Source organism: Cydia strobilella, chromosome 12 (genome assembly GCF_947568885.1).
Source record: "Cydia strobilella chromosome 12, ilCydStro3.1, whole genome shotgun sequence".
NCBI lineage: Eukaryota > Metazoa > Arthropoda > Insecta > Lepidoptera > Tortricidae > Cydia > Cydia strobilella.
In genome coordinates this window covers 7198355-7223727 of record NC_086052.1, presented here as the reverse complement: position 1 = coordinate 7223727, position 25373 = coordinate 7198355, and the positions used below count along the sequence as shown (strand labels likewise).

Here is a 25373-nt window from a genome sequence, read left to right as displayed (position 1 = left end):
TTACACTCAATAGATTTTCAACTTTGATAAAAACAAACAGTCGCATTTCTTTTGTCTCATATAATTTTCGAACAAATGAAATTTAACCCAATTAAAAATACAAATATGTAGATTGGTGGGCGGCACGAAGATAAAGAGTAGATAACTTGATCGTGACGTCACATGTCTGTGTTTCATCTAAACGCTGTTCTCGTCATCACATTTCGATCCTTTCAGTGGGGCGTTGTGCTAAATTCGCACGCACTACTAACATTTATAATACATTTTCAGGTATTTAACCACAAAGACTACAAGTCTCGCGAAGAATTCGACCACGCCATCAACGCGGCGCTAGAGGCACATAAAATCGACATCGTCTGTCTCGCCGGCTACATGAGGATACTGTCCGGCGAATTTGTCAAGAAGTAAGTTTAGTAGCAGCCGTGGAGTTTATGGCAGTCGCATTAAATGTGCGACCGAAACGCAACTGTCTCCGTCGCACTTATGTGAAAGAGTGATAGAGAGAGATAACTACGCTATGCTACGGAGATGAACGATTGGCATCTTGTCTACGCACCGTGATGTCTAAGTATGTGGTCTGTTAAGCTCGGGCGCAATGCATGATATTGGCTATGTACAAAGTGCGTACTTAGTTAGTGGGCTAAATATGTAAATTCTCACTGTACTGTACGTACTAAATTGTCATTATATTCGACACCTGTCAACTAATCTGTCCAATAGCCGTTAAGTTCAGAGGATACACTCTGATGAACCTACATAGAAGACAAAAGTAAAAGTGAGTGCGCGTTTGAATGTGCTTAGTTGAATCATCATTCATCACCATATTAGCGATCGCTTCAGCGGTGAGTTGAGTGATAACCGGCTGAAGATAATCATGGTGTCTAGCAGATTTCATAAGCAAATTGTTCAGGAAGTAAGGTCACCTTTATGGCAACAAGGAGTCTTGAACTAGTTGAACTTCCACTAGAACATTTATTTTTGTACAGATGGAAAGGCAAGCTGGTTAACATTCACCCTTCGCTACTGCCCCTACACCCCGGCCTGGAGGCGCAGAAGCAGTGCCTGAACGCCGGCGACCGAGAGAGCGGCTGCACGATACACTTCGTCGACGTAAGTTCACACTACGACTACCCGTCCCCCTTTCATTCATACTGTTAGTAGAAAACGGGTAGTTTATCTCGCGGCGAGATACTGTCGCATCAATCATGTGCTCGGCCTACTGGTCAGCACCCCTCCGACAAAATCGTAGTTGTCGTCATCGTCGAAAATTCACTACAAATAACGAATAGAGGAAGGAACACTGACACCCGACAAGGACCTTGCAATCAAAGCAGTGGTTCCGTTTTGGATATTCCATTGAGGCGCTAAATATAACCTTCAATATTACGGTCGCTGTATTGACACGTAGGTGACGCTACGTGGCATATCGCATACCGTACAAAAGTGCGGTAACTAATTCGTTAAATGCTAACATGAATGACAATCTGGGGGCCTATGGCATAGTAAATTCAATTCAACAAAACACAAGCTAATAGGCCCCTAGTTACCACAAGTTCGACGGCGGCGGCTGGAGCATTTCATTAGAGTATCGCTTCCAAACGTTACTCTTTTAATTTTTCTAAAAATGACAAGACGTCGACTATTGTTATGACACTGTATTTTTTTACCGAGCCATGACACAGCATCATGATAAAAGAGAATTTTTGAAATACAAATTTCTCAAAAACTTAAGGTTGACTGTAATCCGCCTTTTGTACTCGAAGATTTGATTTTGTGCAATTAAATTAAAAATAATATAAAACTTTCAGGAGGGCATGGACACAGGCCCCATCATCCTTCAAGAGCGCGTGCCCGTTCTGAAGGACGACACCGTAGAAACCCTCACGGAGCGCATCCACTCCGCAGAGCACCGCGCCTTCCCGCAGGCCCTCCGCCTGCTGACCACCGGCCGCGTCAGGCTCAGCCAGCAGGGCAACATCATGTGGTACTCTGGTTAGATATGTTGTCCGAGATACATACACCGAGCTATATCTCTAATAGACATTTCAATATTAAATTCGACGACACCACTGAGTGGTTTGTTTACGCTAAAAAGCATAGGCAAAGCAATACTAAGATGAGAAACTGAGTGCAAAATATTTTAGTCGCAAAGTTGACAGGTAAAAAAGATGCATTGTTTTATGCATTTTATTTACATATTCCTTTGTGTATGCGATATTATGACCACAAAACATTCTCTTTAATAAGAAATTCAACAAAGCCGCGATGGATTTTCTACTCTTATAGGTACCACAGTTTTCTAGGCACTTGTCATAAATATTTATAACGTTAGTAATGTTTATGTTATGATTAGTATATTTTTACATTATGATCATATATTAGTCGTACAAGCTTAACATCTGCTTTTATATTTTGTACATATTATCATCGCAGTGCCATTTATTAAGTAACATTCCAACAAATTGTATCTTCTTGCTCAGTGAGGGACCAATTAGTGTTTAATTATAATTTTGTTACGTAAAAGCAAATCTCGAATATTTTCTTTCTTGTGATTTTACAAATACCTGTACAATTATATATATGTGTATAAGTAATTTATAGACTTATTATCTAAATTATATTGGGCTATTGATATTGAGGGACTTACGACCTTTTTCTTCTGAAGAGAGCTGGTGGCCTAGTGGTGCGTGCCAAGAGCCTGTGACTTTCAATCCGGAGGTCGCGGGTTCAAACCCCGGCTCGTACCAATGAGTTTTTCGAAACTTATGTATGAAACATCATTTGATATTTACCAGTCGCTTTTCGGTGAAGGAAAACATCGTGAGGAAACCGGACCTAGTTTCCCCTCTGGGTTGGAAGGTCAGATCGCAGTCGCTTTCGTAAAAAGTAGTGCCTACGTCAATTCTTGGGATTAGTTGTCAAGCGGACCCTAGGCTCCCATGACCCGTGGCAAAATGCCGGGATAACGCGAGGAAGATGATGATGATGACCTTTTTCTTCTGTAGTGAATCTAAATGTACGCTTGTATTTTGATGACACCTAAATTTTGACCATGGTGTAGATTTGTGATACTTATTCACTCGTTACATTTACAAGTCTTATGTATTACTGTGTGTACGTTTTGTTCAAGTTTATTGCTAGATTTATGTGTCTTTGTTTTTACAACGAATAGTTATTAAGTTAGCACTGTTTAATAACTTGCTATTTATGATTTCCAATCAGTTTTGTTATAGGTATTTTGTTTACACTTGACAGCATTAATGAATCGCTAATGAAGTTATTGTGTAGCACTGTACTCAACAGTGATAAATTATAAATTTATTGTTAAGGAAATTGTGTAGTTTAAAATATGTTAGCAATAAAACGTTTTGCATCAATTTTACTGTTTTTTATTTAAAATATACCCATTTTTATCACAGTTTGTTTAGTCTAGTCTAGCAAATTCATTGCCTTATTTTCTACCTTATTACAGAGAAATAAGGTGTAATAAAGTGTTTTGGCTCAGTTTATAATGTTAAAAGAGGATTAAATTATTTTTTGACTACTTTAGCTTTTCCTCTGTTTATACATCTTGATACAGCTACAAATAGTTTCAATCTCACCCGTTATTTGTTGATGTTCGTCTAGAATTATATTATTAGTCCAAATACGGGTATTACTAACATACATGCATGCATGCAATCATTTTGTTACATATAAGCAGAGATGAACTGCTTAAAACAGACTTTTTTTATATAATTGAGTGCTGAAGTGCAATAAATATTCGTGTTTTAATTTGTCATTCGATCTAGACATTCAAATTTTTTGTGAAATACCTATTTTCAAAATATGATTTTTTTAGCCTCCAGCAGCAGCCAATTATAAAAAACTACACTTGGGTAGTAATTTGCAAAATAACATTTTTATACTTCAAACATAGAACATTATACTTTAGTTCAATCTTGTTGAATCTTGTTTTTTAGTATAATCCGGGATTTTCATAATTACCCCCGAAATGACCCCAATGCACCTATGGTCATCTCACCTTAAGGCCACTTTTTGAATAAAATATTCCGCTTAACTATCTACATTTTTCTTAGATTTGAAATTGAATAAATCCCCTAACGCTTTAAAAAACACTCCAATAAAATCGTGGTCCGAGCTATTAGAAACTATAGGTACAGACTTTTCCTTCACATTACTATCTGGTTTAACTGAATGTACTCCACTCACCAAAACATCTTCGCAAATCTTGTCGAAATCTACATGGAATTTCTGATTGTTTATCAAAGGGACTGTTAAATTATACGTATTAATTTTAGTGTTTATAGATTTGGCTAGTTCCCGGTTCGCTTCGCATATGCGGTCCCATTTTAGGATGTCTTGCTCTGATAGAGGGTAAGGGCCGAGGTAGCTCCTGTCGCGTCTGATCTCATCCTTTAGGGCGTCTATGTCTTGGTCTATTTCTTTGTTCATCGTTATCCATTCTGGGACGAAACCGTTGTTTATTAGCACCTGGAAATGATTAAAAATTAGTACGTGTTTCTTAAAATGTGAGTATAAGTTTTTTGTACAATAATAAGTTTAGGTTATACCTAGACACTTTGAATTGAACAGGTACGAAATGTCTGTGATTTCCGTAATTTTTTATTTAAAAATCAAATAAAAACCGGCCAACGCTGATATTTGCTATTCTTGTAGGTAAAGAAGCAGAAAGGATTCTGTCTAACCCAATTATATATCTGTGCCCAGCGTGCCAACCGGAATCGGAAGTGACATTTAAGAGCTTAATTCAATTGTTAACCGATTTCCATATTCAGGGACGGGGTTGATATGCGTACTGGAGCAGGATTGAAGTCGTGAAAGTTTACGATTAATTTTTTGACAAACTAAAACCTATGATGCTTGAAAAAGATCCAAGTCTACATTCTGCTGGTAAAAGTCTGAGACATTACAAAAATTATTCCAACACTTAGGGCCAGTTGCACCAACCATACTTAACAAACTGATCAACATCACTCAACCGAGTTCTATCAAAATTCCTATACAATAAAATTATGCGAACGCTCTAACGGTGACAGACGGTTTGGTGCAACCGACCCTAATTGTTAATCATTCAACTTTAATTGTAGTACCTATTCAGAATAAAAGTCACCTCATTCAACTTGTGCGTGGTAAAGTCGACGTAAGGATTCGTGTTCTGATCCTTCAAGGGTTTGCCAATGCCGCTGAGCTTCTTGAACTCGCCTTTCGACATCGATTCTTGGATAAGGTCTTCCACTAGACGGTCGATGCCGTATTTCGTTTTAATGTCGTGCTTCTTTCCGTAACCCTGCAAATATGAAAATACTTAGGGGCCCATTTATGCTTTTTGAGGTAAGGAGAAAGGAATTTCTGACGTTGTATTATAAAAAAAAAACCGGCCAAGTGCGAGTCGGACTCGCCCACCGAGGGTTCCGTACTTTTTAGTGTTTGTTGTTATTGCGGCAACAGAAATACTTCATCTGGGAAAATTTCATATATCACGGTTCATGAGATACAGCCTGCTGACAGACAGACGGACAGCGGAGTCTTAGTAATAGGGTCCCGTTTTTACCCTTTGGGTACGGAACCCTAAAAATCTCCATACTTTGGTATCTGTCTCACATAGCTCATTACCTTAGTGGCTTGTAGCGTAAGTTTGAGCACAGCCGGGCTAGATAGCTACTAGCAGCTAGGCTACTGATCATTATAAGAACATAATTGCTTAAAAAAACTGCAACTAAACAAAACTGTCTATTAAAATCTGCAATTCTGTAGACTGGTGTTAAATGTCTGTTAAGTTATATATTGTTAGTATCTGTACCAACACCAACCTGACCCTTCTTCATAAGTGTGTTCTCCGAAGCTACGGCCTTAGAGACCCGGTGCTCCATTATGTTGGTTGCTGCCCGCTGAGCACGGGCCTGAGTCCATTGCTTCTGTCTCTGGAATGGAGTGCCATAGCCTACGCCGTCGAAGCTCAGGTACTGCCGGTGCTGTGGCGCTGTATGCTGAAAATGATTAAATCAGTGTTATTACCACACCTTTATTTAACTTTTTAAAGGGCACAATCCAAAACGGCGTTATTTAGAAAAAGTATATTTGGAATGGCTCCAAAATTTTTTAATAAAATTCCAAATGAGCTAAGAAATACAGATGACATGATTAGTTTTAAAAGTAAGTTATTTAAATTTTTAATTGAAAAAGCATATTATAGTGTAAGTGAATTTTTGTTAGATGAATTTGATAAGTAATGGTAACTGTGCTCAGTATGCAGCCACAGTCCATAAATAGAAAATTGTACGCCTTACGGCACAACATAGTGATACAATGATTATGTGAGACCTGTACTTATGTACCTTACCTATGTTGAACAAATAAATGCTTTTGACTTTTGACAATCCATGTTTGAAGGCATAAATAACTAGCTTATAAAATCATCCTCTTGTATTTTTTTCCTATGCTGAATTTTTAGGACTATGAAGTGACAATGTAGTTAAAAGGAGCCTCAGGGGCCATGAATTACCTATATCACATGTTTCTATATTAAGGATTCTTGGGACCAATCAATGCAAAACATTACATTTGACCATAAAATATCAAAAAAATGAGTCTTTTATGGCATAAATAAGGGTGCTTTATACATATAAGTACTGTAAGTAGGTGTTTTTTTTCGTTGTAAGTTCACGAGTTGCTAGGGATTTGTGAAATTTTAGGTTTTTCCTACTCAGAATCACAGCCCTTTCGAGTCTACTACTTAGGTAAAAGGATATGTCTCAATATATTTATCTCTCTTATGTCCTTTGTGTCATAGTCTCTTGTACGGCAGTAGCGTTTTGGAAGTAAAAAAGTTATAGGTAAAAAATGGGACACTTCTTAGGGTTCCATACCCAAACGGGTAAAAACGGGACCCTATTACTAAGACTCCGCTGTCCGTCTGTCTGTCACCAGAACGTGATAGCTAGACAGTTGAAATTTTCACAGATGATGTATTTCTGTTGCCGCTATAACAACAAATACAAAAAAGCACGGAACCCTCGGTGCGCGAGTCCGACTCGTACTTGGCCGGTTTTTTTTCACCTAGTAGATTCGATAGGGTTCGTGATTCTGAGTAGGAAAAACCTAAAATTTCACAAATCCCTAACAACTCATGAACTTACAACGAAAAAAAAAAAACGGCCAAGTTCATTGTTCTCAGAATTCCCAGAAAATTAAGGTTATTTCTACTCAGAATCACAAGCCCTATACGTCCAGAAGAAAAAAAGTGCCCCAACTTTTTTAAGTCTTTTTAGAAACACTACTTTTTCTATGGGCATTTGTATAAGTAACATAAGGAATGTAACAATGCTTAATAGCAGCAAGTCCTTCCTACCTACCATTAAAAAAATATGTAACCCCTAATCCATACTAATATTATAAATGCTAAAGTCTGTCTATCTGTCTGTGTGTTACCTCTTCACGCTTAAACCTCTGAACCAATTTAGTTGAAATTTGGCATAGAGATAGTTTGAGTTCTGGGAAAGGACATAGGACAGTTTTTATGTCGGAAATCATTCCTAAAGAGGGTGAAAAGGGGGGTGAAATTGAGAGATTTAATGAATTGCCTGATAATTGATGTCAAGCAATTAATCTTATGCTCAAATAGAATTACATTGCTATTACACTTTATCCAGGCGCTAAACTTACTCTAGCTGCTGTTACTGATTCCACACAGACGAAGTTGCGGGCAATTCTATAAAATTAACTTACTCTAATATCATGAACTATTTTCTCCACATCTTCTTGGCTGCTCTTCCCCGTGTTGTGCTTGGTAAGTATACGGAACGCATTTTCGATGTCCACAAATTTCTCAATACAAGCTTCTGGTGAACCAGAGTCAGGGTGGTAAATTTTGGCCAAATCTAAAAACGCTGTTTGCACTACATCTTGCTTAGAATTAAGTGGAATTTTCAGGATGTTGTAGCATTCCTGAAAACAGTAATGGCATTATTGATAAACGCGTTACTGGTCTGAATTAGCTATGAATCGTTTGTCTTTATCTGTCAAACATGTAAATGTAATGTAAATAGCCTTTATTATTGAAGTTTAGGGTACATAGCATATATTAATTTGGTTTTACGACTTTAACTTCAACTCGTCCTTTGACGTAGGCCTCCTCCATAGCTTTCAAACAAAAAAAAGCTGTCAAACATAATTTAACTAAATCAGGCCCGTAAAGTTTTATAGATAAGGGGGTAAGACGACAATTTTATTCAGTTTCTGATGGGCCATCCACATATTCGGCCAACGTAGGCCAATCTAAGGGACGCATTTATGCATTAGAGGGAGCAAGTGATATTGCTATCTCATTCCACAGCATAGCTGCGTCCCTTAGATTGGTCTACGTTGGCCGAATATGTGGAAGGCCCATTACGTTCATGTCCAAACGTATTAAGCGAACTCACTTCGATTTGTGTGTCGGTCACTATTGTCACAGTTCTGATTTGTGTTGATCCCAGTATATAAGTTAAGGGACCAAGTCTTTCCGAGAAAAGGATGCATTTGATCATTTTTGTTTACCAAAACACTGACATTTCGTTTGTGAAATATTACGTAAAAATAAACATGGTTTGAAGCGAAAATATTGTGATTAGTCGATTGAGGTACTGTCAATTTGACATATCTCACTTCTCTAGACATTCATGCAAGACAGCCACCATTAGGAAAATAAGGTAGCGTTTCAAATGTGTGATTACGAAGTATGCATCAGTGGACCCGTTTTGAAACTGATCTGAAAACCCGATTTGCACTGGCTTGGCAGTAATAATGCATACACTCATATGTATTTCATCATACTTGACGTAGCTCTTGGCAGGAATACTTACCGTTTATGTATTTTAAGAACAAGAACTCAGAGGGCCTACCGCAAACCACGTTCAACGTGTTGCCTCCCTGTCACACTTACGTAGGAATTTACAAGTGCGACAGAGAGGCAACACGTCGAACGTGGTTCGCGGTAGGCCCTCAGGATGGGTTTTGGAATGTTGCCTATGTAATAATACTAATAATTTAGCGCTTCTGTGGTATTCTGACTGACCAGTGACCCTATGTTTTCTGTGGTTTCAGTTGACGTTTCAGACTTCAGAGGGGCAGCCGTGTTGGGAATTCTCAAGTATTTTCAATTAATTAGTTTGCACAGCTTATTATTACTAATTAGATAGTGTTAGTGTCGTGTACTCCAACTTAAGGGTTCGGCCTTGTGTTTGTGTAGAACATCAAATGTGTGGATACCATGGTTTTAACGGCCGAAGAAGTTAAACAACGCTATCCTCTACATTGGATGGTATGGAATGATGATCATGAGCATTTGAAGAGGCATTTAGAAGAAAATACGGTAAATTAAATCTTATTTAATTTAAACCATTATTCGCTTTTGAAGAGAAAATTAATTGTTGGCTTATATAATTCATTCTATAGACCGGCAAATTAGTTCTACGAAAGAACTTCTTACTTTATACTTTAGTCAAACAAAGGTTTTTATATTACAAGGAAGCCAAAAGTCCCCAAGTTTATTTTTTACTTTGAAGTAACAAAGTATAAATCTGTGTAAAACAGTAAATATTATCTAAAATGTGGGAAGTAGGTATACTTTTTAGACTAGATACTTTCAGACTTATATGCGTATAGGTCATTTTTCGTAGTTACTACTTTTTATGCAGTCTCCGTACATTACTATCCTGGTAATTTGAATTACTCAATTGGTCACTCATAACCAAAAAATGTAAAAAGATTGGTGTACAAAACAGCCTCCTAGCCCAGCTGGAGGTCCTGGGTCCAAATCCTATACATAACTACCTACAAATGCATGTAATATGAAGAAAAGTTTGCATGAAGTTCTAGTAGCCTGGCGGCAAGAGCATGTGGGGTTCAAACCCCGGCTCGTACCAATGAGTTTTTCGGAATTTATGTACAAAGTAGCATTTGATGATTGCCAGTCACTTTTCAGTGAAGGAAAACGTCATGAGGAAACCAGACTTATCCCAATAAGGCGTAGTTTACCCTCTAGGTTAGAAGGTCAGATGGCAGTCGCTTTCGTAAAAACTAGTGCCTAAGCCCATGAGCCATGGCAAACAGCCGGGATAACGCAAAGATGATGAACAAAAGTGTGTGTGAAACCGAAACTTTGGGGTACACTAATGTAAACTGATAAGCTTCATTAATTAAAACTGTTAATCATTTGAAAATGGAGTCTGGTATGTGGGGCTGGGGTGGTGTATATTTTTATCTAGTGTTATGATTTTATCTAGTTGGAAAAAAACATGATAATTAAATCCATACAATGTACAACATTGGCAATCAAATCTAATGACTATATGACGTGACAGTATATTTATTTAGAGCATCATATCTATACATATGTATAAAGCTAATATTTTTCAATATTTAAGTGAAACTATTATGCTAGTAAAACTTTCTACTTGCAATAAAAATATGAGGAACCCAGGGAAGCCTAACAACTTGTTATTAACATAATCCTATTATTTGAGGGAAGCCATAGTAGTGTAAGCTGAACACTAAGAACATTGCCAAATAGTTTAAATAAAATTGACATAGATGGCATTGAAAGACAAGGCAGCTTAGTTAACAATGTTAACATAGTAACACATAGTGTAGTAGCAAACATGATATACATACTTGTCGATATTTGACTGCGAATGGTCACATATCACATTGTCCTTCCCTATAACGCATGATGCAGATGATGCGTTCTCTTTCTCGCTCACTAGACTGTGCCTTTGATAACTGCTTGAAGCAGTTATGAGCCGAGCTCGCACAAACAGTTGAATTTAATAACTGATATAGGGCTTATATGTCTGAAATGATTTGAATGAACAACAACGCATTTTTGTATCCGCCTTTAATATTTCGGGGTTCTAAAGGCTTTTGTTACACATCACAATGCTTTATAATGTCCTGTGTATTGTATAATTTCTTTCAAACGGCTCTGTTGCAAGATATTGATCTTAACTCTTTCTAATAGGATATTGAAGCCAGCCATAAACCATACTTCAATGCAAGGTTGTTTTGAAATTATATGCCAACAATAACACCTTGTTTGTCGTTCAGTAACTCATTATTCAGTAATCATTATTCTTTGTTAGTATGTTTATATATGTTTTGTAATTCTATTTACATCAACTTCCAGTAGTAGGAATAATTATTTTAAAGATATACTCAGCATTGGGTCATTCATAAATAAATATACATATTTGGGTTACCTATAGGTAACCTTACACGACAGATCGACTTTGCCCCAAAGTAAGCAAAGCTTATACTATGCATTTTAGATGACAATATACATAACCAGAAACATATATTCGTGTTAAACATACAAATAAATGCCTGCTTCGTGGGCAGGGCCACTACCGAGACTAGCGGTGGCAGCATGGTTCCATTTTTGTCGCTTGTCACTATGCCTGTCACTTTCGCACTTACATACTTGTTAGAACATGACAGGCATGGTGACAGGTGATAAAAATGCGACCGTGCTACGGCCGTAGGTTAGGAGGCCGTTATACATTTTTTTTTTTTTTTTTATCTGGTTTTTATGGAGGCTTTGGACACTCTAGGTGAACATGTCAGCCTCATGGGTGCTATCATAGTTCCCTACTCAAGGGAGAGGTCAATAAAGTGGTAAACACCGATTGCTTTGTCCGATATAGGCTCTGCCAACCAACAATTGATCTGTCCATTGTGCATGGAGCCCAGACTACCAAAAATTCTTTTTCTCAAGTCCGAATTCCGGACGCATTCCAACAACACGTGAGACAAGTCATCAGTCTTCTGACAGTTTGCACACAGTGGTGACGATTTAACACCCATCATGCACAGAAATTTGTTTGTAGGGATGTGTCCGGACCGGACTCGGAAAGCTGAGACTAACACTTTTCTAGAGAGGTTGGCAGAATCAAACCAGGGTATCCACAAGGGTCTATCTTGAATTGTTCTGTACCAGATTCCAACACCCCTTGATAAAGCTTGTTCTCCAAAATGGTATTCCCATTTCTGTAAACATCTTTTTTTAATTCTGGAAATTACTTCACTTGAATATGGTATAGAATCGAGTACAGAGCCATCCATTACAGCGGTTTTAGCAAGCTTATCTACTGCCTCGTTTCCTACTAACCCTACGTGGGAAGGAATCCACTGTATTTTAACAACTCTATCTTTACAAATAAACTCATGAATCAACTGTAGAGCTTCATATGCAACAGGCATGCCTCTTTGTCCATAAACACAACGATTAAGGTGTTGAAGTGCACTCTTTGAGTCAGATAGTATTACAACTGGAGCACTATTAGCTAGATTATTTGCATAACACAAGGCTTCTTTAATAGCTACAATTTCAGCTCGCATAACGCACGCGTCATCATGCAGCTTCCACATGAGTGAAACATTGCACTGAGGATCAAACAGAGCTGCTCCAACACCTTGTACACACCTCGAACCATCAGTGTATATTTTATGAAATTGGACATACTGCTCAGTAAGCACTCTCAGTGTAGAATTTCTCAACGCCTCATTCTGTTGATGCCGCTTAGGGACATCAATATAATCAATGCTATCCATTATACATGACCTGGTGTCAATCGAGGACACCCACGTGTTCAAAGAGTACATATCCAATTTGTCACAGTGATGCACAGGTAAATCTTTCCATTCATCATAAATGTTTGCTAACAAAGGAAAATTTATAACAGAAAATAGGTAACGTTTAGTCAAAATGCTCTGTAATGCGGAAATAATGGGGCTGTTTGATCTTGATCTAATTCTTAGTAAAAATCTACAACCCAACCAATAACGGCGCACAACCAGAGGAGGGATGGAGAGTTCACTTTCCATAGCTATAACAGGAGTGCTGCGTATGAAGCCTCCGCACACACGCAAAGCTCTATTTTGCAAAATGTCGAATTTCTTTAAATGATAAATAGCACAGCTTCCATAAATAAAACTACCATAATCCAGGCGACTTCTTAAGAGAGATATATAGAGGCGCCTGAGATGTTTAGGGTGAACTCCCCAAGACCTGCCCGCTAGAACCTTTAAAATATTAATATGTTTGTAATTTCTTTCACACAGCTCTTTTATATGGAGCCCCCATCTCAAGGGCGAATCCAGCCATAATCCTAAATACTTAACTTTACGAACAACCTCGAGAGACTTGCCATTAACAACTATGTCAACATTAACATCATTTCGTGATCTTTTAAAAACACATACTTTTGATTTATTCTCAGACAGATACAAGACAACTTTTTCTAGACAACCAATCAAACAGTCAATAGAGAGTTGTAGAACACTAACTGTATCTGTAGTGCGCCCTCTTTCCACTGTTTTATACAACACGAAATCATCGGCATATTGCGAGATACAAACATTATTAATACTATTACCGATTTCCATGGTTGCAATATTAAATAAAAGAGGAGAAATGGGATCTCCTTGGGCTAATCCTTGGTGTGTATGTCTAATTAAAGGGTTACCTCCACAATTCAGAATAATTCTACAGCGCCTATTAGAAAGGAAATTCCATAGATATTTACATATCTTATTACCTATGCTTATGTTTTGTAAAATGTTAATTAATGAGCGTATATTTATGTTATTATATGCATTATCGATGTCGATAAAACAAGCAACAGTAGGTTGTTTTTTACCAAATCCTTGCTGAATATCAGTTGTAAGTAAAGCCAAATTATCCACACAAGACTGAGCCCGTCTGAAACCAGTCGATGCGTTAGGAAGGAGACCCCGGCTCTCCACAAACCATTCAATTCTCTTCATAAGAATCAAGTGTAGAATTTTACATGGACAAGATATTAAAGAAATCGGACGTAAAGAAGATGGCAAGCCGGGGTCCCTCCCCGGCTTAGATATAGGGACTATTTGGACATCTCTCCACTGATCCGGGACAACCCCGGTATGAATTATGAGATTAAATATTTTTATCAGCATTAATTTACCATTGTCTGAAAGATTAAAAATCATAGAATAAGATATGTTATCAACTCCTGGAGAGGTATCCTTCTTTTTTAAACAATTTTGCAATTCAGGGAGAGTAATCGGGATTTCTAACACAGAAGATTGTGCACTAGAAAATGACGGGTCCGGTTCAGCAACACTATCTGGGGTCAATGAGTGAAGCAGATTCCTGGCGTTGTCGGGATCAACAGCCGTTACACATAAACACAAATATTTCATACGTTTTTTTTGCAATCTTTTCAGGTTTCAACGGAAGCATTAGAGCTCCGGGACCCACGAGGTCGGACCCCTCTGTTGTTGGCGGTAACACTAGGCTTGACCGAGTGTGTTAAAGTGCTGATTGACGCCGGCGCTGATGTCAACTGCGAGAAAGATGGTTGGACGGGTAAGAAAAACCTTTTTGAAATAGTTGAGGGCTCAGGAGACGTAGGTACTGCTCGTGTTTACGCTCGGCTTAGGGGTCATCCATTAATTGCGTCACACGTTTAGGAGGAGGGAGGGGGGTCATGAAATTGTGACAAGGGTAAGGGGGAGTCATAAACTTTGTGACATCACTTTAACTTCACTTGTAGCCGAAAATTGTTTTGATTTTTATGTATTCGCGGTACAGCTAAATAACTAGCTTTTGCGATGGTATGCTCTTTTTTATTCATGAAATTTACTCCTTATCGGTTTTGTGTCATAAAATTCCTAATATTGCTGCTATTACTACCTGAACTGAGAACCTGTAATTGGCTCTGTAATTCTATTGTAGCTTATAGAAATGTTAGTAAAATAATAGTGAATTAAGATAATATTTGATTTCGAATTGCTGATTTCGTTCAAACAAGATTGCCAAATATGTGTGTTGTGTGAGGGGGTTGCCAAACGTGACCAGGTGTGACAAGGGAAGGGGTTAAAAAATCTTGAAATTCTTGTGATGTAATTTATGGATGACCCCTTAACATTGTACAATTCGAATTTTCATTGCTGTAGGTATAATATTTTCAGAACCATTTCTTAAGTTTTTACTACGAAATATTTTTTTATGAAATTTTAAGCGCTGTTTAGACTCAATTCTTTTTCTTTTATTTTGAGCCCCTAGTTTTACCCTTTACCCTTGTGATTTAATTTAAGTACCGATACCGGTGGCAAAATCAACCAAAGTTTCTCACGTCATCGTCACGTCAAGTTGCGCGACATAATCATGATACGGTACACTAGACGTGAAGTAGATACAGTCATCATCAATTACATAGTGATGGTTAAAGTGGCCAAATATATCGTATCGTATCGTTGGTAGCTCAGATGGCAGAGCACTGGCACAGAATAAGTAATAGTATTATCATACAGAACGGCCACGCACCGCCCCGCCCCAAATCGAATTACCTCGCCCCGCGACAGCAGATTGGCGGCCGTTTGCCGGCCGCTCAGTACGATTTTCAAGCAACTTACACACACTATGACGCGTGTATGTGTTCCGATATATTTGGCCACTTTGGCAGTCTCTATCTATTTGACGCTGACTGAACTTATAATATGATTATGTTACTTTTGTTCTTGCTCCAGTGGTCCAAGAGGCGACGTCGACGGGCGACCCCGGTATCCTAGGTTTAGTGTTGTCCCGGCGGGACTATTTGCGGCACGCGGTGCGGGCGGGGGGCATTCCGGACCTATTGAACAGACTCAGTCTGGCCCCCGATTTCTATGTGGAGATGAAATGGGAATTTACCAGTTGGGGTGAGTATGTTTCAAAAACTTTCACGAGATTCCGAAATAGTGATTTATAAAGGACCATTATATTAAAGTTTTGATAGGGTCGTTTAGCTAGTGAAGTCTGTCATGGCACAGAATAAATATACTTAAAATAAAGTCTGTGTTTTTGCCCCCAGTGCCTTTAGTATCGCGTATGTGTCCGTTTGACACGTACAAAGTTTACAAGCGCGGCGGCAACGTTCGCGTCGACACCACCCTCGTCGGCTTCGAGAACAACCACTGGCAGAGGGGCGATCGGACGTACATATTCAGGGGACAAGGTGGGTATTATGTATATGTAGTGCAACATAAATGTCCGTTCGATACGTACAAAGATACAAGCTCGGCGGCTTGGAGAACAGCCACTGGCAGAAGGGCGACAGAACGTGTATATTTAGGGGACAAGGTAGGGCACAATGGTACATATGTAGTGTAGCGTGTGTGTTCGATACATACGGTCACCTCACCTGCAATGCAATAATATCTACGAATAAGATGTCAGATATTTTTACTTATTTTTGTCACCTTACTGCTATATGAGGCGCGAAAATAAAAATATACAAATGGCGAAGCACGCGGTGTTGTATAAAGGTTATCACTCTTGATTAATTTATTCGTGCATTCTCTTTCTCATCAATGCTCTCTGCCACCAGGTGCGAACGCAACTCTAACGGAAATGGATCACGAGCTGGGTACGATGTGGAGTGAGACTCTGGAACCAGCGACGGATCGCGCCTGGCCGCCGCCCGCGCCCGCGGCACTCGCTGCACGACTGTCGCAGCCCATTGCGCTTAATTATTTAGACACTGACAAAATTAGCTTTGAGAGGTGAGCTGAGTTTGGTAAATTCTAGCGTCGACACGGCCATCCCGCAACACACACGTCCTCTTGGTTAACTGTCGCAGTCCACCACGCCCAATGACCTCGACACCAACAAGAATAGAGATTTAGCTTCGAGTTGGTCATCTCGCGACACACGTCTTCTGGCAGTTGCAACTCACGGCCCTCAAGTACCTCAACACTGATAAGATTAGCTTTTAGAGTTTGATACTAGGTTATTACGACGTGACCATCCTGCGACACACGCGTCTACTTGTCTGTCTTTATTACCAAGCGCGAACGCAACTTTAACGGTGTTCTGGATCACGAGCTGGGTACGATGTGGAGTGAGAACCTCGAACCAGCACGGCCCGCTGCACTTGTCGCACGACTGTCGCAGCTCACCGCCCTCAACTACCTAGACACTGACAAAATTAGCTTTGAGTGAGCAGTTGGTACTAATAGGTTATTACGACTCTGTTATTCTGACTCAACCTGCAAGGGGTCGCGCCTGACCGGGGCTGCGCCTGCCGCGCTAAAAGCACGACTGTCTTAACTCACTGCGCTTAACTACCTCGACCGACACCGACAAGATTAGCGCCTAGAGGTTTGTTTTCTGACTCGTCTAATGTGCAAGACTCACGCCTTCTTGTCTGTTGAAGCGTTCAAATAAAAAAATCATTCAACTCAATTCATTCATACCTCGATACCAACAAGGTCGGTTTCGATTAGCTCACGCTCACACACGCATGCCTGATCAACTTTTAAAGGTTTTGTTGTTTAACACATATGTATATGTTCTGTAGCACCAGCTTTTGATATTACATTCCGACGGTCACCGAGCACTTTTCTCTATATTTGACTTAATATTGTCTTCGGTTACCGCGATAGTTACTCATGAAATAAAACTATGAAAACGGATTATATCGCGTATAAATATCTTTACTTGAAAATAATTGTATAGGTAGTGTATAACTAGCCTTATGAACCGATTTTGCATGTACAACCAGCCTTAAAGTTTATAGTCTATGATTGTTCATTATTTTAGTATGTGGGTATTTTTGCACTTTGTAATTTTTCCTCAGTCACCCGTTGACCACGAACGCTGTAAAGGGTTCGAAACGTCGGGATGTATTATAAATTCAATATACGCGATATAATCCGTTTTCATACTTTTATATTTGACTTATTAAGAATATAAGTAAGTAATGTGGCACGTCCCACAATAAAAAAGGGGAAATATTAACATTTGAGAATATAATTTTTGTATTTCAGAAATAAAAGCGGTATTTGGGGATGGAGGCAAGACAAGACGGAAGTGGTGAACACGTACGATTGCAAAGTGTTCAGCGCGAACAACGTCGAGCTAGTTTCCAAAACTAGAACCGAGCATCTGTCTAAGGCCGATAAAAGCAAGCTGGCGCCGCGGGCGCCTCTAGCGGGGCTCCTGGCGCTCGCCGACCGCGACAGCGGCGCCACCACGCCCGCCACGCCCGACGCGGTTAGTGCAGTGTTCAGCGAATACTATACTACTCTCTAACACTAGGAACAACTGTCTTAGGGCCAGTTGCACCAACCACAATTAACAGACTGATTAACGTCAAGCAGCAGAGAACTATGAAACTTTCCATACAATAAAATTTAGCGAACGGTAAAACGGTGACAGACGGTTTGGTGCAACCGACCCTAAGGCTAATACATAATTTAGGTATCTGACCGATCTGTCATTTTAGTACAAAATTTTAACAAAATTGCCAATGGAACTTTCACATTAGTATCCTTCGCGGAACGTGATAATGGCGCCATGACGTCCACCACTCCCTACTCGGTTAGTGCTTTAAGGTCAAGACTGAAAAGTGTTGCTTATATCTTAAAACTTACTCAATAATCAAGAGTATAGATTGTTTTATCATTCAATTCCTCACAAAAATCACAAATACATGGGCGCTTTCGTTTGTTATTTTTTTTAAATTAGATAGGTTTAAAATGGCGTTAGAAACGTGTTGAAAGTTTTTTTTTTAAAGATTATTAGATAATGTCATGCTAACCCGGGTATTCACTGTTGTATTTGTAAATGTTGTTGGCTTGTGAAAGAGCCTTTCTGAGGCCTACTTGAAGACTATTTCATTTAATTTGAATTTGAATTTTTTTTTCTGCTCGTTCAAGTGTTATGATTAATTTTTTTATGTGTACAGTTCCCGGAAGAAGACATCGCAAACAGGATGACTGCCGTGACTGCCTCGCGGTCGCAGCAGGAGCTCGCTGTCGCGTGGCAAGAGTACTTCTCCGACGAGCCGCTAGAGAGAGACATCGGCAAGTTGAAGGAGACCACCACTAAGGTGCAGAAGTTCCGAGCCACGCTGTGGTTGTGTGAAGACTACCCGTTAGAGGTAAGCCAAGTAGAAACATCGGCAAGCGGAAGGAAATCACCACTATGGTGCAGAAGTTGGAGGTAGGATCATATCACACTCGCTCTAAAGTCGGTCGGTCTTGGTTAGCCTGTTCCATTATTGGCGTCGAAAAGTTAGATGAGCTCGGTTTCTTATGTACTGACATTGGAATTATTTCCAATGTCAGTACATGACAATGACATGATGTTATGTGCCAAAACCTGATAGTTAATAAAAGTAAACTGACCTAAGCTGAACTATTTCAAACAAAACCAACTTGTCAGCGCCAGTGTCATAACATTTATTTTAATTAGCATTTGCACCCATTTGGTAGTGATAATGCGTACATAAGTATCCTATAGGAGCGCCATACGTGACGTACGGTATGAAGACTTACCGTGGTGATATAATTTTTACAGGAATTTGAGGTTTATGATGTTGTTTTTACACTATCGCTTGCTAAATTGGTGCACAGTTATCTTAGACGGATGGTGCTATGAAAGAACTAATACCAAATAATGTGATATTTCAGCTTCAAGAGCAGATAATGCCGATCCTGGACCTGATGGCGTCCATGTCGTCCCCCCACTTCGCCAAGCTGAAGGACTTCATACAGATGCAGCTGCCCGCCGGCTTTCCCGTCAAAATTGGTAAGCTACATGTCTAAATAAAGTAGTTGTCATATCTTTAGAGGATATAATGGTGTAAATCAAATGCCCAAATACATGAAAATTAATTTAATAAGAAAAGGTGTTCTGTACAGAGATCATATTACGAAGTGAGCGATGACAACTCAAATTGTTGGAAGCACTGTAAGCGCCTGGCGATAGCGACGCGCAAAATTTACGACACACAGCACTCTTTTTAATATAGGCTCCAAAGCCTGTACAGTAGTTGTAAATGTAACATTTGTAAAAGCTTCAGTCTGTGAAATGATAAAAACCGACATAATTTTACTGAAATCCTTTTTTTTTCGTGAAAGGGACACACTTTTGCATAAGCAAATCAGATGAAATAATTTGCGAATGAGAATTTGCGATTTTTTGTTTGCGAAACATTTACATAGTGCACGATACGCTTTGCGTATGGAATAATGTTTTTTATGCACTCATTTCACAGTCGATGTAGATACGCAAGAGCGTAGTTACTTTACACCTAAACTGCTCACGTCTTTATATTAACGGATATATTCGAAGAAATATTTTAATTACTTTCAATAAATTACCTTTAATTATTTCCAGAAATCCCCCTTTTCCACGTGCTAAATGCCCGTATAACGTTCGGCAACATATTCGGCACGGAAACGCCAGTGCCCCACGTAGAATGCATACAAGAGGGCGACCGGCTATCGTGTATAGTGGACGACGCGTGTTTCAATCTGGCCAAGGGATACAGGTAAAAAACGTGTGACCGTTATTTCTAGTCATACCGTTATTCCACGTGCTAGCGCCTGTATAATGTTAGACAAAATTTGGTTCAGAGATGGTACCGCACATAGAATGCATACGAGAAGGCGATCTGCTGTCATGTATAGTGGACGACGCCTGTTTCAATCTGGCCAAGGGATACAGGTAAAAACGTGTAACCGTTATTTCTAGTCATACCGTTATTCTATGTACGTCCTAAGTGCTCGTAGATAGATCGGCAACATTTGGTACAGAGACGGTGTCCCACGTAGAATGCATACAAGAGGGCGAGCGGTTGTCATGTATAGTGAACGATGCGTATCTGGCCAAGGGATACATCATTAGATCAAAACATAACCGTAATTTATGACCGAAAGTCTAAAATGTTAGTTCAGTCTACGGACGGACGTCATTGAGGCATATTTAATCGTTGACATTGGTATAAGGAAGTCTTTGTTGTACGGAATAAGGTTGTTTTCAAAATGACGGGCGCTTTTCCGAGCCTTGGTAATGACTAACGGTTCTTTACAATATACCGTTATTACATAACGTTCGGCAACATTTGGTTTAGAAACGGTGCCTCTGATGGAGTCCATACAGGGGGGCGATCGGTGGTCGTGTATGACGCGTGTTTCAACCAGGCTAAGACGGGCGTTATTTGTTACGAACTAATAATTTTTAAGCTTTACGGACGGCTTTCAAAACATAACGAAGATATGGTCTGGAGCGTTTCTCGAGCGTGTCAATCCTAGTGCTATCAAAGTTAAACTCGCTAATTTCAATCAAAAATTAAATAGCATTTGTAATTTATTTATTTAATAATCTTTGTTCAGGGATGCACTAGCGAGCGACGAACGGATAGCGTGCAGTATGGAGCACGACGAGAGTTTACTGCAGTACGCCATCCAGCAGAGCCTCATGGACCCCGGCACCCACGAGGATCAGGTAATGTTGGTGTACGTAGACGAGAGAGATTTTGAGAACATTGTTAAACAAAATTATTCCCGCAATTTCGTCTGTGTGGATGATGACGATGATGAAATAACTATTTATAGTGGTTATATTGTACGGGATGGAAATGTTATGGTCACCTGTACTTTGAGACATAACTTGACATAAGTGTTATTCACTCTTCATACTGTGTGCAATTTTTTTCGAGTGAGCTGCGAAATTGCATGGAGAAATTACGAATGAATTCATTGATAAAGTCGCCATGCACTTTTGCGGCTGATGGTACATCGGTTAAAACAAATGCATGGTATGTAGCGTGCGTCAGGTTAGTGTGGCTGTGGCCGAATAGTATAATGGCTCCTCTACACGATCGCCCAACGTAGGCCAATCTAAGGGACGCAGATATGCGGTGGAATGAGATAGCAATATCACTTGCTCCCTCTAACGCATAAATACGTCCCTTAGATTGGCCTACGTTGGGCCATCGTGTAGAGGAGCCATAAAACAATGATGACCGTGCGCAGGTGGACGTGTGGGAGGCGCTCCGCGGCGCGCGCGCGTCGCCGACGGCCTCGCCGCGCCCGCGCTCGCCGAGGGGAGGGGGTGGGGGTGGGGGCGGGGGAGGGGGAGGGGCCGACCTCGACCTGCTCGCGCACGAGGAGAGACAGCTGCAAAAGTCAGTATCCATACTAATATTATAAATGCGAAAGTCTGTCTGTCTGTGTGTTCCCTCTTCACGCTTAAACCGCTGAACCGATTTAGATGAAATTTGGCATAGAGATAGGTTGAGTCCCTGAGAAGGACATAGGATAGTTTTTATCCCGAAAATCATCCCTTAAGAAAGTAAAAAGCGGGGCGGAATTGAGATAATTAACGAAGTGCCTGCTAATTTGTGTGCATAATATGCTCAAATTTAGATTGCTATGAGATTTTCTCCATACGCTATTCTTACTCTAGCTGCGGTTACTAAGCACGCAGACGAAGTCGCGGGCAAAAGCTAGTATCATAAAATACAACTAAAGTCACGTGAATAGGGTATTTGACTACTAGTCAAATAAGTTTCTTTTTTCGAACTGTCAAAATCAAAACGATTTTGCTCCTATGGAATTTATATGAAACACTAGCATGTGACGTCACAATCAAATTACCTACTCTTTATAGAGGTTTCAAAATAGAAATTGTGTCTAAAAATAACTGCTGTCTACGTTTCTCTATTAATCTTCTGGTGATTTATTTAGTGCGTGGTGTAAAATAATTTATTTTAAATACAGTCAAAAACCCTATTTAAAGGCTCGTGTTTTAAACCCTCGAGTCCGCGGGCGGAATATTAAAATCCAAAATGTATAAAAAGTCAAAAACCCCTGTGACATATTTTGGAACGATGCTATTGTGTGCGGTTACAAAACGAAAGCGTACAACCCGTACTAAATGAAGTGAAACTAACCCATTGCGGCATGGTAGCCCGTCCAAAAAGCGACTTTAACCTCTAATAAATCTGTACGATTTTTGCTTCATACTAATCGCATCGACTTAAAATTATTTCCTTTACGATAGATCTTATATATTTTAGCTTTGGTAATAATCCCATTCCATTCTATGTATATTATATACATAAATACAATTGTTAAGTTAATCATAACTATTTTTATTAATGTATGTTATCAATTTACAGGAATTTTCCGCGTGTGAAATAGATTATAATTTTGTTGCTTATAATTTTATCGTGCTTCTTTATCATTTAGAAATAATTAAACTACTGATCAATAACTATCCATATTTCATATGCACATAACAGGCATAACTTTCGTAAAGTCAGTTCTAGCTTACTCAGCACCGAGTTGGCAAGCGACAGAGTGTGTTCGTGCCACCATTTTTTTTAATACTACGTCGGTGGCAAACAAGCATACGGCCCGCCTGATGTTAAGCAGTCTCCGTAGCCTATGTACGCCTGCAACTCCAGAGGAGTTACATGCGCGTTGCCGACCCTAACACTCCTCTCCCTCGAGCTCTGGCAACCTTACTCACCGGCAGGAACACAACACTATTAGCCTAAACCACCACCACCATCAACCTCAAATTCCTAATACATAACGTTTTTACGCTACAAAATAAGATGTTCATAGTCGCCCTTTACACTTTGTCCATGCAAAATCGGTGTAGAGATAGGTAACTCAGACGGACTCGAATTATGATGAAAAATTTTTGTAAGGTGTATTGGGGTAGGCAACTTCGGAAACGGGGTAATTTTGAAAATAACAAATACCTGCATACTAAACTAGATGCATTTTCTGCTATAGCAACAGTAAGCAAGATGCCTTGGTAAGTGTTGCCAAAGTATGAAATGCTCCTTTAGATATTAGTGATTCTGAAAATTATCCCGTTTTTGAAGTTATTCCAATGCAACTTAGTTAATTTATGATACAAGACGAAAGTTATCTCTCTTATATAATAAATGAGGAGCGTATTTTTATTCGATATCTATTTTTCGAAGCGAATACTTACCGTTGAATTCCAATTCCGATCCCAAGTGGCAATGCTGCTTATGATCGACATCGCGTTGATTCCCATTACGACAGTCTTTCTTTTACCACGTCGGTGGTAAACAAGACTGCGGTCCGTCTGATTAGCGGTCACCATAGCTTATGTACGCCTGCAACTCCAGGGGTGTTACATGCGTGTAGCCGCCCCAGAAAATTAAGGTTAATTAATAGATAAAAATATGTTTCTAAATCACGAGCCCACCCGTAAGCTAGCACACATCCACAGAGCTATCGAAGCGTCCCTCGCGGCCATCACGCTGTCCACACCGTCGCCCGCGTCCACACCGACCGACCCCGCGCTGCAGGAGGCCATAGAGGAGTCCGCCAGGGAACTGGCCAATAGGAGAGCGGAGCTCGAGGCCGAGCAGAGGGAGCTAGATGAGGCGCTGCGCAGGTCGCTGCTGGACCACTGAGGGTGAGTCTCTCTCACACATCGTGTCGTCTTCCTCCACTCGAGGCCACACCGACCATAAAGTTATACTCGTATACTAATACTCATATTAAATAAATAGTTGTAGTCTTACGTAACATTCTGAGCTAGCTAATATAATTCTGAGAAACTGTGATTAGAGGGTTAGATTCTAGTCAAATCAGCCAGTGACCTTGTAAAATACATACATAGTAGTACTCGTAATTTTAAATAATAACTTCAACATTCTTGGAATGATTATGAAAATGATTATTTTTATGTTTTTTTTTTCAGATCTCAAATATACGGTACACTAAAGCGTCCACCAAAAGAAGACTTAGCCTATACATACATTATTCTTAATATAGCTAAATTGTACATTTATTTATGACAAACGGTGGTCAAATATTATAATAATGCGCATACTGTGCCTCTTTTCACGCCTCATAATATTTGTGAATATTGATATATTATTGTATATACCCGTAAAAGTCGTGAGTCTTTTTGATCCGGCTAAAGAAAAAATAATCCATTAGATTCAATTAGGCAGTTTGGACAAACCTTCATAGGGCAACTGGGCATATCCTAAATATAAAGGGCTAGAGGCCCTTCCGTCTTGACCAACCTTTTCTTTTCCGTACCAGTATGCTCTAACCTATTTATCTACGGTTTTTGTAATGCGCAGGTTCCCCATGGACGCATTTGTCCCGACTGACCTTACTTAAATCATTTCTATTTTATCTAACTTTCGTTGGCCAAGTTCTAGTACAATCGCCATCACAAATATCTACGAAACAAGGTACAGAATCTCTAAAATTGTACCTTAACATGTTGACAATAGAGTTGTGCTTAGATATTTGGGAGTACCTTGTTAGGTATACACGGTCGCTAAAAAATAAGTGCATTCCTGTTGCCAGGGAGGTTTTGGGATTATACTGAGCAACTTTTACTATGGGACCAACCCCGAGATTACGAAAAAAAATTTGGCTGTTTCATACATTTTGGCTGGTCCATTTTCTATGAGAGTGTTAATGTTTTGTTCGCGATTTCGTGGTTGGTCCCATAGTAAAAGTTGCCCATAATATAATCCTAAAATCTCCCT

General features: G+C 39.6%; 3 protein-coding genes across 4 annotated transcripts in view; 2 read left to right on the top strand and 1 right to left on the bottom strand.

The window, feature by feature from the left end:
* LOC134746027 (trifunctional purine biosynthetic protein adenosine-3) overlaps positions 1–3377 on the top strand; it is a 51328-nt gene extending 47951 nt beyond the window's left edge. For both annotated transcript variants that reach the window (XM_063680235.1, XM_063680234.1), the window contains exons 22-24: positions 271–404; positions 987–1110; positions 1809–3377. In XM_063680235.1, coding sequence (XP_063536305.1) covers positions 271–404; positions 987–1110; positions 1809–1997 — 447 coding nt within the window. In that variant the 3' untranslated portion in view covers positions 1998–3377. The remainder of the gene's footprint in view (positions 1–270; positions 405–986; positions 1111–1808) is intronic.
* Positions 3378–3430: 53 nt separating this feature from the next.
* Positions 3431–8653, bottom strand: LOC134746045 (dnaJ homolog subfamily C member 28). The gene is made up of 5 exons (XM_063680265.1): positions 8445–8653; positions 7750–7968; positions 5835–6011; positions 5135–5311; positions 3431–4494 (listed from the first exon to the last, which is right to left on the bottom strand). Exons 1-5 carry the CDS (start codon positions 8547–8549, stop codon positions 4057–4059), a joined length of 1116 nt encoding a protein of 371 aa, XP_063536335.1. The 5' UTR covers positions 8550–8653; the 3' UTR covers positions 3431–4056.
* Positions 8654–9123: 470 nt separating this feature from the next.
* Positions 9124–24675, top strand: LOC134746037 (ankyrin repeat domain-containing protein 13D). The gene is made up of 13 exons (XM_063680249.1): positions 9124–9373; positions 14266–14407; positions 15571–15741; positions 15894–16037; positions 16410–16584; positions 17851–18076; positions 18771–18965; positions 19498–19615; positions 20207–20360; positions 21205–21316; positions 21847–21998; positions 24089–24277; positions 24566–24675. The coding sequence occupies exons 1-12, from the start codon at positions 9272–9274 to the stop codon at positions 24273–24275; spliced, it is 1878 nt and encodes a 625-aa protein (XP_063536319.1). The 5' UTR covers positions 9124–9271; the 3' UTR covers positions 24276–24277; positions 24566–24675.
* Positions 24676–25373: the final 698 nt, after the last annotated feature.

What these genes read in the sequence shown, in the direction of transcription:
- LOC134746045 (XM_063680265.1), bottom strand. Translation starts at nt 8,549, where the DNA reads ATGATCAAATGCATCCTTTTCTCGGAAAGACTTGGTCCCTTAACTTAT. An exon ending in AAATAGTTCATGATATTAGA is followed by an intron (nt 6,012 to 7,749) that starts GTAAGTTAATTT and finishes AATCATTTTCAG; the next exon opens with CATACAGCGCCACAGCACCG. An exon ending in CACTTATGAAGAAGGGTCAG is followed by an intron (nt 5,312 to 5,834) that starts GTTGGTGTTGGT and finishes TCATATTTGCAG; the next exon opens with GGTTACGGAAAGAAGCACGA.
- LOC134746037 (XM_063680249.1), top strand. Translation starts at nt 9,272, where the DNA reads ATGGTTTTAACGGCCGAAGAAGTTAAACAACGCTATCCTCTACATTGG. An exon ending in CGGCTTTCCCGTCAAAATTG is followed by an intron (nt 19,616 to 20,206) that starts GTAAGCTACATG and finishes AATTATTTCCAG; the next exon opens with AAATCCCCCTTTTCCACGTG. An exon ending in GAGGAGAGACAGCTGCAAAA is followed by an intron (nt 21,999 to 24,088) that starts GTCAGTATCCAT and finishes ACACATCCACAG; the next exon opens with AGCTATCGAAGCGTCCCTCG.